General features: G+C 43.3%; 1 protein-coding gene across 1 annotated transcript in view; it reads right to left on the reverse strand.

Moving 5' to 3' along the window:
• LOC135916352 (U3 small nucleolar RNA-associated protein 6 homolog) overlaps window positions 1-16,474 on the reverse strand; it is a 105,259-nt gene that overhangs the window by 28,417 nt on the left and 60,368 nt on the right. Inside the window, exons 15-16 of the mRNA XM_065449711.1 lie at window positions 2,666-2,743; window positions 2,014-2,199 (exon numbers count right to left, since the gene is read on the reverse strand). Of these exons, the coding sequence (XP_065305783.1) occupies window positions 2,014-2,199; window positions 2,666-2,743 (264 nt within the window). The remainder of the gene's footprint in view (window positions 1-2,013; window positions 2,200-2,665; window positions 2,744-16,474) is intronic.

Below are 16,474 nucleotides of genomic sequence, written 5' to 3' on the forward strand. Positions count from 1 at the left end.
AATGAGCTCCACTTCGTAGGCAAGCTTGTTGATGCTCATCTGCGGCAAACAGTTGGCGTGTAATGAGACAATGTCGTCCCAGACAGCCGTGTAGCCGGACATATGTCCGCTATTTACAGTGCAATTTCCTTGCGCACATTGATACCGCAGAACCTAATCGCAGAAGTAACTACAGTCTAACCCACTTATAACAATATTCAAGTGCCACGAAAATTCCATTGTTATAACCGATAATTGTTATAACTGGGTTGCATGGAAAAAAGAAATCACAATGAGGAATGGCATGGCTGTTCAAAGAAAACTATGATGGCGGGAAGGCCAGTTCTCCCCACCATCTTCCTCCATCCGGCTTCTGATTGTGTTGACTCGTTTAACTGTTTAACTCTGCTTCCTGGGTGCTGCAATCACGTGTTGTTAACAAGCCGTGGCTATCGGTATTCAAGAATGGCATTGCTGTAACAAATGCAGACAGGAGTCACGGGCGGCAAGTGACATACGAGCTCTGCCGAGACATCGCGTTGGTGGCCCCAAAAGGCACCTTTTAAAAAATGTGGGAAGGTTGCTGCGACGGCATCTTAGCTTGAGAAATCCAGAAGAAACACTGGAATGAGATTGCCACAAGCATCTCGCCACATACTTCCCACTGGCTTGCACGAGAAAACCGCATGTCGGTGAGCCTTGCTTGCTTTACGCGAAGTTTGCCAACATCCTTCTACAAAACATCCAGGTGCTTCACATAGTAAAGCGGGAGGTCCTTCGTAAAAACAAACCCATCAGGAATCATCTACAGGACCTCCCGCGGGGGCAGTATTGAGGCAACCTGCCCGACCGCGTTAGTGCTGCCGTCGTGGCCATCACTGTCGCTATCTGATACAAGTACATTCACACATTCACGACAATCACCTCATCAGTTAGCGCGCTTTGTTTTCACCGGCAACGGCGTGCATTGCCGATGATCAGCGGGCGAATCAGCCATGTTTCGTTTAGGTGGTGAGTCAAATGAGGATGAGAAACTATGTGGCCAGGAACAACTTCGACGCAACAAAGACAAGCACGAGTGGCTTCATCCATTAGCTTAATTGCACATAATGAGGGCCCCGCAAGCAATCTGGTAGCAGTGCTGTCAGCCTTGTCAGCACAGTTGGGACGGGCCAATCGTGTTTTGGAGGGTGGCACGGTGCACAGCTATGGGCACAACCCATTCGTGTTTGATGGGGTGGAAGTACAATGGCAGAGATGCATGCGAGGCTGGCGTGCATCTCTCATGGAGAGATACGCACGGCGGTAGTTGGGGTGGCAGACGATCGTGCAGCGGCTCACATTTCACTCTTTTTCTTTTTCAAGGATTTCACCTTTCGGCACGGGCAGCCAGCAGCTAGACATCATAGTTATAACCGATAAGGTGGCATGGAAACCCTATAGTAAGGGGGTTATTTCTCCACAGAAAGCATACAAAAAGTTGACGGTGCCGCAGCTTTTCATTGTTACAACCGACATATTGGTAAAACTGGTACCATTATAAGTGAGTTCGACTGTATCTGGGACGCATACAAGTGGCAAATCACACACACACACTTCAGTGATGACTGCAATGGAAGCAGGTGTCTGCGGCACGAGCCCCGCTTGCGGTTCTAATGGCCGCCGCTACACGGCTTTCAGTGGCACCCCTATATGCGCTGCACATGGCAGATAGGGCTTCTATACATCTTCCCATGTGCACTTTGTGCTCACTCTCTCCCTTATTATATTCCCCTTTCACTTACCCTGTGTAGGGTAGCAAACTGGATGTTCATCTGGTTGACCTCCCTGCCTTTTCTCTTCTAGCTTGCTCTCTCTTGTAAGTTCAAATATTCAAAAGCTGCCCCTAACCCCAGTTTTCGAAGAATTCAAAGAGCACATTTATTTTCAAATAGTCGTAAAGGCCCCTGATTTTTTTTTTTTCCGAATTCAAGGGTTTCAAGGACGTGTATGGACTATGCCATGAAATAATTGCAGAATGGATCAGTGGTTCACCTGTTTGGGAATGGCAGACAGGGCCTCTTCAAAAGCTCTGAGCACATCTTCAGCCCCAGATCCTCTTGCAAGAAGCAATTCAAGCAACAAGAGCCAAGCATCAACAGATCTTGGCCACCTTTTAGCACCAGCCTGAGCACTTGCCAAGGCAGCTTCGTGTTCTTTACAACACTTCAGGAGCTTCACCTGGACAAAGGTAGAGGAATTTATTGTGTGAGCCAAGTGGAGCACGTCAAGCTGAAAACTTTTAGGTCTCTTATGGACAAAAGATTTCCAGAAAAGTTACTTCCAAAAGTGTTGGTAACTGCAGATTCCATTATAGCTGTTTTAATTAGATAGCCTAGGCAAAACTCAGCACTACGAAGTGTATTGCAATTACCTGTCTGCAAATGCATTAATGTAACATAACCTCACACAATGCATAATGCTTTGCAACAACGAACAAATGACATTGCTGGCCAACTCTAGATTTCGAAATGTTCCAGCCTTTCTAGGCTTCAGTGCAGCAAGGACATCTGTAAGCACCTTTACACTGGCAACATCTGCTAGCAGTCATAGCAAACCTGAGAAATATTGCCGCAAGCAGTGTTAGCAGACAGCGCTTCCAGAACAGAACAAGTTTTGTAATTAGTAACAAATGGCCTGCACTCACCCATTCCTTATGGTGTTCAAAAGTCAGCAGCTCTTCATTCGAAGCCCTCTGCATCAGAGTGATTACTTGACGTAGCCTCTGCAAGAGCAATTTCACGCCACTAGTATGAACACTTCCACCATTTAGCACATTCTTTTTTACAAAGCCAGGATCTTAATTGTGATCAAATATTTGATCATGTTTGCACTTTGGCGACTGTCACAATGACAGACTGGCCATAAATGCCAAGCATACGAGTTCCAAGCACTGAGAAGCAACATTTTCGCTTCTCCACACTGATTAGTTAGACGTCAGTGGTATCATACATAAGTGGAGCAGTGCTTATTTTTTAACGTTTGAGTTCATGCACACACAAACAGAAATGCATAAATCTAGTATGTATAGACGAGGGTCCCAGAGTAGGTATCAAAGGTTTCAAGTAGGATAAGGGTTCCAAGTAGGCACTGGGCTAGGTATCTGACACTTGTGCCTGAAAGTTCAATGCAGCAGTCTGAAATACTAAGGCAAAATGCCTGCAAGACCCTCCCTAGACATCTGCAACCAGCACTCCAACAGCATGTCAGATAACAACATGGCTGTACAGTAAAAGCTATTTATTTTGAATTTGTGCGGGGATGCTACGAAAATTCGAATTATATAATATTCGAAATAATGAAAGTTAGAAGAAAAGATTGCTAGGTTAAGGCATGTATATAATCCGACGCAGCATTAGCGTGCGCGCACGCATACACACGCTACGTCACATTGGTGAGGACAACGTCTATAGTTTGAAGCACTGGTGCAGCCAATGTAACCGGACACGGCCAACGCGGTCCTACATGCCCAACGTCAAGATGGCTCTTGCTCCACCCGCGCGTTCGTCGCACCGACCCACAATGCATGGCACGGAAAGAAAAAGGTGCCCACGCCACTTTGTCGAAGATAGCAGACAGCCGTTGAAAACGGCCCGCCGGATGGGATCGTTCTGCGCATGATTTGAAGAAAGCAGTGCTCACAGGTACGGTGCGCGAGTCTAGAGGGGACAGCATTTCAGCTGGCGCAGCGGAAGTGGCGTAGCATGACTGGCCGCAAGCAACCTGCACCGAAAACATTGGCACAGGCGCCGAAACATTGCTGGCATCGCCAACGTGCTCCCGCGCACTAGCACCCTCCCAACCACGATGGTGCGGAGTTCTAATTATCAGTGGCGGTGCAGATTTCAGTGTGTATTAGCAAGATGCACTACATATTGCTTTCAATATATTGTTGGACAGACCGTGGCAGCTGTTTCATATTATTAGAAATCTCAAATTAATTAGTTGTGAATTAACAAGCTATTACTGTACAATGTTTGTCCGAAAGGCAAATTCAAGGATGAGCCTCTGTTGAAAGACTTGTACATAACAAATTATGTCTAATTAATTATTTGTAACCAACTACACTTTTTGCATTTTAATGATTACTTTGTTTACCTGCATAACGCTCACTATAATTCAACTACTTTTTCAGTAACCAGTTTAATTATTGACCAGACAAGCTGTAACAAATTAGGTAGCTTTGAGAACCTGAATTTGGTGAGAGCTTAAAATAGAACGCCCGATTATGTGCCAGGCAACAGCCTCACAAATGTGCATGTTCAAACAGGCGAGTCCCGGCAGCTCAGTATTTGTTTCCTCATCTTGTTTCTGCTCCGCCAGATGTTGGTCAATGAATTGTCCACTTAGGACATAATAGCAAGGAAATCTCACATGAACTATTTTTAATGCGATTAGCATTCTTTCCCCACTTTAGGTGTATTGAATCTATCTACCCTCTTACGCTGACACAAGTGACCCATGTTGTCTACCAGCTTGGTCTACTAAATATGTGCTCATGGTCATTTCATCGTCGCCATTCCTGCTTTGTAATCTGACTCTCGTCATGCTGTCATTGTCATGCCTTCTAGGCTGACCCAGTCGACCAAGATGTATAATACAGCTTGAAGCACTAGGTATGTGCTCGTGATCAGGATGCTATCGTGGTCATTGCATCCTAGTAATTCCAGTTTTGTCAATAGCCTGTCGTCGTGCTGTCATCATCCCATCATCGTCATACAGCCTTTGTGATTCAGTTGTTGTTATGCCATTGCCGTCATTCTATTGTCATGCACTGCTGTCATGCATTCCTTGTCATACCATCATCCGGATGCTGCTACAGTCGTTCCATCATTGTCATTCTATCTTCATCAAGCCGTCGGCATCAGTCATACTGTCGTCATCAGTTAGTAACATCATCCCGTTGTCGTCATGTCATCGTTGTCATATGCCTTTGCCTTTCCATCAATATCAATCCATCATTTTGTCATAATTATACTGTTATCATTCAATCGTGATTATGCCGCCATGGCTATGCCATTGCCGTCACTGCATCATCATCATCATCATCATGCTGTCATGGTCGCGCAATCATTGACACTCCAGCTTCGTTATCCGACTCCCGTCAAGCTGCCATCAAGCCATCTTGTCATACATGCTTCATTATGCAGTCATCGTCATGCAACTGTCATCATACACTTGCTGTCATCCCACTGACCTCATAGTGCTGTCATGCCATGGTTGTCATACAGTATGTTGTCATGCATTTATTGTCATACCATCGTCATGATGTCTTCATGGTCATTCTATCGTCATCATTCTAACTTCGACATTCGGCTCTCGCCATGCAGTCGTCGTCATACCACTACCATGTTGTCATCATGCTGCCATTTTACCATCGTCATCGGTTCAGCAACGTCATCCCATTGTCATCATCATGCCCCCTTCACCAATCCACTGACCTTGTTCCTTCATCATTCAATCATGATTGCGCCACCATTGTTATGCCATCATCGTCAGAATCGCTATCATGCACCTGTGGCCGTGTCATTATGCCACCGTGGTTGTGCCATCATCGTCATTCCAGCTTCCAATCTGGTCGTCATCACGCCATCGTCGACGTATGCTTTTTGTCATCCCAATGTTCCTATGTTGTCATCGTCACAGTGTTGCCATTATACCATCACCATCAGTTAAGAATTCCGATCTCATTGTCATCATGCCATTGTCATACAGCCATTGTCGTTCCACCATCGCCATCCCTTTTTCGTCATTCCATCATTGTCAAGGCCCAGGATCGTGTGCGTGTGTTAACATAAAACTATCATCATCGGGATTGGCTCCAGCATCATCGGCTTCCACAGCTGGCTCATTGGCAGTCGTCGGCACTCCCACGCAAATGTGCTTGTGCCACTGCTCCTGCATTTGTCATTAATTAAGGAACACAAGGACATAACCAATTTTGCAGAGAATTACAGCAAACCTGTTAGAGGCTAGTTCCCCCAGGATAGTGTTTATGTGTAGACAAAAAACTCCTCACACATAGGCTGATCTCGAAGATAGTGCAATGCCAGGCCGACCCGTAGCGGAGGTGCAGTTCATCATTAAGGGGCCCACATACGTAGCATCGCTGGTCATCCTTCACAGTGTGGAAGGACACTGAGTGTTTTTTTTTTTTCAGCTTTTCATTGGCCCCATTTGGAGTGTATATTTCAAATCCCAGCAACAACGAAATGTTGCACATCACAGGCACTCAAAGACGCCAAAATGCACTTACATTCGCAAGTTCTGCCTTCAATGCTAACCACCAATGTTAAAAAATTTTGGCGTACAATTATTCCTTCGACTGACAACAGCCTTGTCTTACCCGACTCTTCCAGTGTTCCAATTCCTTCCGACCTTTCTGCCACCATACTAAACCATACATTTTCAGAAAATTTCACAGCCACATCTAGTGAACATATGCCAAGTACACAGCCCTTTAACTACGTTAACATGCCCTCCTTAATTGTTGCTCCAACCAGTGTCAGTAAGCTTACTGATGGACTATGCATTCATTCTGCTCCCGGTATGATATTGTTAACTCAAAATTCTTAAAAACACTTCAGATTATTCTTCTATTATAATATCCAAACTTTTCCAGCAATCCCTTGACCATGGTATGCTACCTATGAGCGAAAAATAGGCAAGGTGATTCCAGTGAATAAATCCGGCAGCAAAGCATCCCCTAATAATTATTGTCCAATCTCTCTCACCAGTACATGCTGTAGAATGCTCAAACATATTATTTTTACCAACTTGGTTAATTTCCTTGAATTGAACTCATTTTTTATGTCAGCACAACACAGTTTTTGGAAATCTTACTCCTGTGAAACCCAATTAATATTGTTTACACATGCACTACACCATATTCTTGACCAATCATCACTAGTTGATTGTATATTGTTATATTTTTCAAAGGCATTCGACAAGGTGTGTCACAAATTATTGTTTCGCAAACTAAAGCAACTTAACATTGACTGTAACCTTTTGAAACGGAGTGAGCATTTTCTTCTCAACCGCTTACAATTTGTTTGTGCTAACGGCATTAACTCCGGTTTTACAGAGGTCCGTTCAGGTGTTCCACGGGGTTCCGTCCTTGGACCTCTATTGCTCCTAATTTACATTAATGATCTTCCCTGGCTTATCAACTCCCATATCTATCTGTTCGCTGATGATTGCGTCATTTTCAAAGAAATCGCCAATGCTAACGATATTGAATTACTTCAGTCGGACCTTACCAGTATAGAGAACTGATGCAATGAATGGTTAATGGAGCTAAATATTACCAAATGCAAAGTCATATGTGTGTCTAGGAAAACATCTACCATACTGTCGTACTACATTGACAACATGTCATTGGAATCAGTTTCTTCATAAAAATATCTTGGTGTTTCACATGACGTCTAACCTCAGCTGGTCTCTTGATACTGAGAAGATAATTAAAAATGCTAGTTGCATGCTTGGCTACCTACATTGCAACTTTTTCAATGTACCTGCTAATTTGAAGCTTTTGTTACATAAAACTTTAATATGACCCAAACTCGAATATGCGACTCCGGTATGGAACCCTGCTCATGAAAACCTAATCACTGACCTCGAGATGGTTCAAAATAACTCTATGTTTTATTCTTGCGAACTACAACCGCACAGCAAGTATAACTAACATGAAATCTAATCTTCGCCTCACATCGCTGGCATCTCACAGAAAAGTGTCTCGTATTGCTCTCTTCCACAAGTTGTACCATCATCATACTCTACGAGATCACCTCATCCCCCATCCAATTTATGTATCCCGTCGCATTGACCATCAGTACAAAGTCGGCATTTTGTCATGCAACACTAAAAGCTCGTCACAATCATTCCTGCCGCGAACCTCATCTTCCCGCTGAAGTTGTAGGCCTTACTAATTATCAACAGTTCTGTGAAGCGTTAGCTAATATTTTATATACAGGTGCCATCTAAACACTCATGTAACCAACTGTGTTTGTTTTCTTCGTTCTTTTGTATTTACCTATCCTCCTCTGTTGTGCCCTTGGCCTTGAGGGCATAATACAGTAGAATCTCGATGATACGATCACGGCTGATACGAATTTCTGGATGATACGAATTTTTCTGTGGTCCCGGCCTAGCCCCACTACTTTGCAAGTGTTAGAGAATGGTTGTTACGAATCAATTTTCGACCCGCGTCGGTTGATACGAAAATTACCGAAGACATTGGAAATTTGAAAGTGTGCTTGGCGAAAGCCAGACGCTGCTGCCGTCTGCGCTCCAATTCATTCGCTTTGGTGTTCGGCGATATCGCCTGTCGCTGCTGCCGCTTTCGTTCTGCTTCCCTGCCTTTGGTACCCGGCGATCTAATCAGTCAGTCGCTGTTGGCGTTTCTTTTCTGCCTCCCTTGCTTTCGCATCTGGTGACATGTTCATTCGTGGCATGCGCATTCGCTCCTTGTTCTTCTGGCGTTTGGTGTTGGGGAAATCCAGCGTCCGCTGGCGCCTCCCCGAACTGCATGGCGCGCAACACTGGCCTCTCACTCGACTGCAACGAAACGGCTGGCGAAGGAGCGGCGGTGCCACCGCCGACGCGCGCGCGCCCGTTCTACCGCTACTGTGTGACGTCACGGTTGCTATGCGCAGCTGCGCCCCTGACCGCCGCGCAGGTTGCTAAGGAGAGGAGGAGGTTGCGCCGCTGCGCGGAGGAGAGACCACAGTTGGCACCTGTTGGCACGATTCCAGCGCACGGATGGACGCGACCGCGAGCATGAGTCCCACCGATGGCAGTGAAAGAGAACAGCGCGCAGTTATGCCTGTTTCACATGATGCGATTTTCGTCGCACCGGAAGTGCGATTTCCGTCGTTTGCAATGAAAATCGCAGTCGCAGTGCCGACCCCCCGATTTTCGGCTGCGACCAACCGGTTGGTCGCACAGTCACACCGTCGCACCGATCGCTGCGATTTTCCGTTGAAATTGCGCGGAGAGCTGCCAAAGGAGCTATTTCGCTGGTTTGTTTTGGAAAATGGCGTCTCGATCGACAAGTGCAATACGCGGAGACGTGGATCGTCGAATTCGGTACGTACGCGAAGGGAGAATAAAAAACTTGTACCGCAGATTGCATTCTCCGATTTCTATGCGTTTGTTGACACTCTGCACAGCAAATGAAGTGCATTTTCACGTTTGCTTCGTACGCCTTTGCGAGTTGTCAGTGCTAGGAGGTGTTCGATCCCCAGCAGACGACGAGGTCGCTACAATGTTTTGAGTAGCATGCAAAAATCGCGCTTACGGAGCAGCTTGAATTATTTCAACCTCGTCAAGGGCAAATGACAAGACAGCAAAGTACCCGAAGTTTCAACGTTGCGCTGAACGCGGTACCATTCAGTTGCATTTTCTTGTCGGTTTTCAAGCACGAATTTCCCGATGCATCTTGAAAGCTTATCTTGCCTCTTATTAAATCTGACAGAGCAAAAGTGTAGGCTATCGTAATGAATTTGCTACGATAGCATTAAATCCGTGGCTTGAATAAAATATTACATGCACGTTTGGTTGCACCTCTTCGCTGGAGAATTTTTTTTTTTTCTTGCACAGAAACCAATAAACATTGACTATGTTGCGGACTTTGTATCCTTACTGCATCTGTATGAACACTTGCTCTGCAAGGTAACTAACTGCACAGCTAGTAGATTAAGTAAATACAGTGACAACGTGCCCTCCTGCACAATTATGTAGAACTCGTGCAACAATGCGAAAAGCAGGCAAATGCCCTGTTCTTGTGTGGATAAAACAGTATAAAACGACACGCTGAAGAAAAGTAAATCTAAACTGTGCAGTGAAGTCAGCCAGTACAAGCAGTTCTTGCACGTTCACAGCTGATCAAGTGTGCAGAAACATTCATGCCTTACATGTTTCTAGTAAGTTTCTAATAAGTTTGTGATCACATATATTAGTGTGTAAACCCATATAACGATATCCGCTGCGATTACTATCTTTGTAAGTAATGAAATACCATGCTACTTGCAAGAACATATATCACCTGAGGATTTTAGAACAAATTTCTGCATTTCAACTATACACAATATGTGGTTTATTCAATAAAAGAACACAAACTGGGCTTTTTTGCAATGACAAACTTATTCCAAACTTTACTTACATACAGGCAAGAAAAAAAATTATAGACAGAAATATTGTTCTTCAATTTGTTCACCTGCCACTGTGGCTATAGCATTCTGCTGCTAACACAAGGCGAGGGATTGATTTGCCAGCCATGGAAGTCGCATTTCGATGGGAGTCATAGGTGCGAAAAAAAGCTCTTGCACTTGGATTTAGTTCATCACCTTTTATTGAACCCTTACACTTCAAAATGCTATTGCACGGGGGGCATGCTTATGCAAAATCTAACACCAATAGAAAGCAAAGCGCAGAATTGTAAAACAACCATCTTTCGTGATAATTCAAGTGTGTAAATATTCATTGCATCAATATGTATTGTCCAACAGCACTGCACAAGTAAGCATGATCAGGTATAGCAAGTACTCTGTCAAGAAGCTGGTTATACAGATGTATAAATGTCAAGGCATGAATGCTCATACTACGTCGCACACATAGCACAAAGAAAACCTTTTTCAAGAGTTGTCCCTTCTGGCAGATATGAGTGGGCCATAAGCAGCAGAAACTTTATTGCAGGACATTGTGTAATACCGCTTATGAAAAAATGAACAGAGTGAAGAGGCTTTTAACCCTTTATTGACGAGTGTTGCCTACAGGCAACACACCAAAAAAGAATTTTTTTCTTGTCGAGTTTAAGTATCGAGTACGAAGTTTCTAGCTAAATGTCTTCGGCCAACACTGAATGACAAGCAGCAAGCGTTGTTGGTTGTCAATTTGTTGGTTTAGAGCAGGAACACTGGACGAGGAAGAAGAAGTTTGGCACGCGACTCACTGTCTTGTGCAAGCAAGTTCAGAGGAGACAGGCCAATGCAACGTATGCAGCTGCATTGGTGTCGCACATCTGATGTAAAGCAAATGAAATGGGCACCTCTGGTTCACATATGATAAGAGCTGTCTATACAAATGGAAAATAAAGCTAGGTGGCTTCAATGGGGTGAAGCCCACTTCCAGTTTCCTGCCTGGGGTTTTCCCTCTATTGCTGAAAAATTTCTGCAAAATATTTTTTCTTTTTGTTGATTATGCTTACTCTTGACGTGTTTTGCATATTTAGATAGAACAATAAACATGTTTTCTCGGTATTTATATGTCTCGTCATTAAAGGGTTAACAGCAGTACCTCATGCTGCTCTAATAAGAGGAACGATGTGCAAAAACATTTCTGGTAGAACACTTAAACTAACTTTCTGAAAGACAGAAAATTCCAGGTGAGAGTTGGAGGTACGTTTAGCCCACACACACCAACAACACAGGCATACTACAACAAACACTACAGCCTATGGTGTATTACAGTCTGTGGGAAAGCTATCTTATACAGAAATCAAAAATGATGCAACAAGCCCTCGACAACACTGCAGACTTTCTTGGCTAGTCTGGCCTCTCGCTTTCTGATAAGTCAGCTCATATCGACGTCAGAAAAAAAGAAAGACTAGAATCAAGAACTACCCCAGATTGCACATAGTGATCCACATAGCTGGACAAATATGCCCGCAAGTCAACATCCACAAATCCTCAGCTAGTGTAAGCCCATGACGGCAGAGCCAGCATGTGGGTGAAACAATTATGCAATGCCTGGACGCAACTTCCACACCTGGTGAAAAGAATAATCTCGAAATAACGGGGGTGGGCGAGCGGATACTATAGAAAATCGCAGATGCTGTGCTTGTGTCCAAGGTATGGTACGGTATGAATTACCAACAGCACACAAAAAAGACAACTCATCGAATACAGGCATCGGGTAGTAATAACAGGTCTTTCCAACTGTACCATGCTTGAAGACCTCTATGAGAAAGAGCTAACGAACAAGCAACTAGACAGAGTAGAGTTGCAGCCTGCAGCACAAATTCTTTGTCTCAAGAACTCAGAACCTCGTCCCAAGATACTATGCCAGTTAGCATATGAGATGCAAACGCCCCTCCCTTCAGAAAGGCAACCTCGGGAGTACGTGAAGTTGAAACACAACAGGCCCATACCGTGAAATATGGGGACAAACAATTAGGCCAGGAGATTATATGCAGCTGCCAAACAAACACAGGAGGTTGCTAATCACGAAGATGCAAGCAAACATAAGGCACATATAGTACACTGATCTGGCAATAGCAGTGTAACAGTAGTATGACACTACATAAAACTAAACCCCATATAAGTGAGTACCATTTTAGGTCATCCTACACCTAGAAAAGCTGAACGGAAAGCAATCAAAGCAGCACTTGTAATGCAGATTACACCCTGCACAACACCCTGCATGGATTCACCAGAAACTGTCTGGGCCTGCACATCACACAAGATTGTCAGGAAAATCAAGAGATTAACACGCGACTTGCCAGCACATGGCCAGAAATTAAATTACAGGATACATAGCCATGCAGTTATTCCAGGACACAAGCGGGCTTATAAGCCTGACATAATAACTGAAAACTAGATGAGTTTGTGTGTATTCATTATTAACTAAAGTGCAACAGATAGACAACACACAAGAACGAAGCGCTCTGTGTGTTCACTTCGTTCCTGTCCATTGCATTTCTGTTGCAGTATAGTTAATGAATTCATAAGGCTGCACAGGAGAAGAATGATACCTCTGCCCAAGGGCCCGATCTCGCATCCAAATCCACACGTGTGCACACATACACACACAAATGTTGCAAGAGTGCATAGCATGGAGCAGTATCAACAGGATGACACTAGATATGGATGAGGACTAACTTTCAACTGAGGTTCATTTGTAAAAATGTGGCGAGTTGTAAAAGGGCGATGAGCAAAACGAGAACAAGGTGAAAGCAGGAGCCAACGTTTCGACAAGTGGACTTGTCTTCTTCAAAGTCCACGTGTGGAAACGTTGGCTCCTACTTTCACCTTGTTATCATGTTGCTCATCGTCTTGAATTTCCATCTCCTGCCTTCCCCGAATTTTCCCCAGAAAAAGAAAGACATCATTGAAGGATAGATAAAAATTGGTGCTTGATGCAGCCAAACAAATAAATATGCTACAGAAAGAAAATAGAGAAAAATTCCAAGTGCAGGAAAAAATAATTACAATTGCCAATCCTGCATGCCAACACCTTTCAAGAAACACTGTTGTTATTCCAATAGACTGACAGTTTGCTTATGCAATGCAAGCACATTCTTCCAGTTCCATGCCATTGGGGAAAAAATGAGTTTCCTGGAAGGTAGCCACTTGCACACTTGGTCATCACTGTTTTTTTTCCCTGGACTTGTATATCTATACGTATTTTCCCCCTTTCCTGCTTTTATGTTTGGTTTCATCAAGCACTAGTCTTTATCAGGTTTTATTGCTGCACTACTTTGTGGTAACCTTTATAGATCACTGCACTTTCACAATAAACCTTTTAATTAGAAGTTAGCATACCCTGTTCTTACTGCTTCACACTGTAAATTCTTGCTACATTGGCCAAATAAAAGATTTTATAAGGTATCATGAGGGCTATTAAAGTGACTTGCTGCAGTCTAAAAAAAAAAACGAATAGCCTGGCTGCAAATGGCACCAAAGAACACATAGGACAAACAAGAAAACCGTGATGATCTAACAATCAAAAGTTTAATGTACACACCGAGTAAATGCTCGCTGACAAGCAATAGACTGAACATACACAAAAAGGAGAAGCAAAAATTCATGTGCATTTCCTGACGGGAAATGCATCCATTTTTAGCGGGGGCCGTGATGTCAAGATTAACCCAGCATTTTTAGATTTACAGCTTCCGTAATTTCTCTAGGCAGCCGATCTGCACAGAATGCTAGCTTCTTCCTCTACGATGCACGCTCAGATGTGGAGAGTGCATTGTAGAGGAAGAAGCTAGCATTCTGTGGAGATCGGCTGCCTAGAGAAATTATGGATGCTGTAGATGCAAATACACTGGGAGAATCTTGTGTCAGCATGGCCGCTGTTACACTTTCAGAGATGGATGCGTTTCCTGTTGGGATCTGTATGGACACGCATCAGATCTTGCTTCTGCTTTTTGTGTAAATTCGATTTATTGCTTGTCGACCAGCATTTACTCGGCATGGTCAATAAACTTTCATTTGTTAGAACACCTCATGAGATTATCTTGGTATCTAGCAGAAAGGTGTTCATTCTTTTTAGAGTGAAGCTGTATATGCCTAGGCGAAACACTCATGGTCCGATCACAAGAACCCTAGCGTAGGGGTATGAGCCATTGTTTCGGGGGTTGTGAGCCATTGTTCGTCTTACATGAGGGACGGAGACATTTCTTGTTGGGTAGACATAGAAATTGCTTATGCATTTAACACAAACATTTATCTACGCATTATTCCAAGGAAGGGACACAGAGTGGGACGGGGTTAAGACAAGATCATGATGTCATAATTATCTTGCAGCAAAGGTGTGGCGGGCCAATGGCTACACCGATAGTGACGTCATTTCTCTCTAGCAGCAGAGCGCGCGTGCAGAAGTCTCTCTCAGACTTCCCTATAGGTTCAAAAATGTGTCCCTGTATTTAATTAAATGAAATGTGCAGCCCCGGTGTGTCACTTGGTAACTACAGTGCATAACTGAGTCATAAACATTATGATTAACGCATTACAAAACACAAATGCGTAACATAATTCAGAAAGACTTCGACGGACCACCTGGATTAACACAATGAACCGCTGCTCATTGCACTTTCGAAGATGGTGATCTTGCAAAGTGCAATGTGCGGCATTCCAAATAAGCAATGTGATAAACCCAAGCCAAACATGTGCATAACCTCATTAAGAAACACAGACATAACCAATAATATAGAAAGACTTTAATAAGCCATTGGAATTAACCCAGTGATAAAAACCGGGGCTGCACATTTCAGCTTCGCTGGTTTACCGTCTGTACAGGGTGCATGGGCAGTAACTTTTTCTGTTATTGTTTGTTAAGTATTGTATAATGTGCCAGTAAAACACGTTGGGCTAGTTGGTGCAATGTAGTGGTACTGCTTTTTTTTGCTGTTTTTTTCTTAATGTTGTGCCCTTCTTCCTTTTGTAACAACTTTTTTATTCCCCCTTGCATAATACTCCAACCTTGCAGCCTGCGAGGTATATAAATAAATAAGTACATAAGCACGTCATTCATTCATCTGCATACACCTCGCACCATTCCTTGCTCAACAAACGTCACTGTGTTGATGTCTCGCAGCGTGCATCTACATTAACTGCCGTTTGCGTTTCGGTATGGTTTGTGAACAGTGTAATGCATAAAGATTACATGACATTAAGGTTGTGACCTATGCGGTGCATAAGCAAACCTTGCAAAAGATGACAAGTTGGATTGTTGAAAATAAGACAAATGGTATATATCGCAGTTACTTTAACAGCATTTAATTGACCACTTGACAAAAACTTCACTTCGCATAGATTCCAACACGTACACTGAATCTGCAGTTTTCTTTTTTGCTTATTAATGCAGTCGTTACTGCATGGCCACATTGTAGATTTGAAAACAAAGTGAAATAAATTTGTTTCTTGCAATATAACAATATGTGTAGATCACTGCGATTGTAACCCCAGAACTTAATACAAACATGCACACTATAGGACGCAGACAAATGTTCAGGACAAATTTCAGAATGTTTGCATTCTGATACATATGAAAGTGAACGGTTTCATTCCATGGCTGTCAATGAGAGGGAGAGAGAAAACTTAAAAGTGTTCGTGGAACAAAAACGCACTGATAAGCTTAGACATATAGTCATTGCTTAACACTTTCGAAATGAATAATTATAGCTTGCTATCAACATTGAAGCAGCCATTCGACAGCAAGAAAAGGAATCAGTTTTTCCAGCTCTGAACATTGAATTGCAGGAAATGCAAGCAGGCATAAAATTCTGACAATATAATGTATAGGAATACCAAATTGGAATAAACATTGAGGCTTGCATTTGTACTTTCTCTGGCTGAGCAATCTAGTTTGAAATGACTCCCATAAGCATGTCGTAACAATGTTGATCTAATATAGGTTAAATGCATGACTAGCTTAAGAAATCTGGACGATTGCTATAAATTACAGTGAAGAAACTATAATATCTAAAAACATTATTAATATAATAATATTTATTTCCACAAAACAGGCTAACCGTGAGAGGCGTGCGAGGCTGAGCAGAAAGCTGAAAAATTCTACGGCAAGTGCGCCTGCCGTGGGCCTACGATCCTGCATTATGAATAGCGCGTATTGATATGGTCTTCTTGTTAGAAGTTCCGAGTATACTACCAGCGCGAGACACGGGACAACAAAGTGGACGAGAAGCGTGTCTTTTAGAATGCTATGTTACAATGTA

The sequence above is a fragment of the Dermacentor albipictus genome, chromosome 5 (assembly GCF_038994185.2).
Source record: "Dermacentor albipictus isolate Rhodes 1998 colony chromosome 5, USDA_Dalb.pri_finalv2, whole genome shotgun sequence".
Lineage (NCBI taxonomy): Eukaryota > Metazoa > Arthropoda > Arachnida > Ixodida > Ixodidae > Dermacentor > Dermacentor albipictus.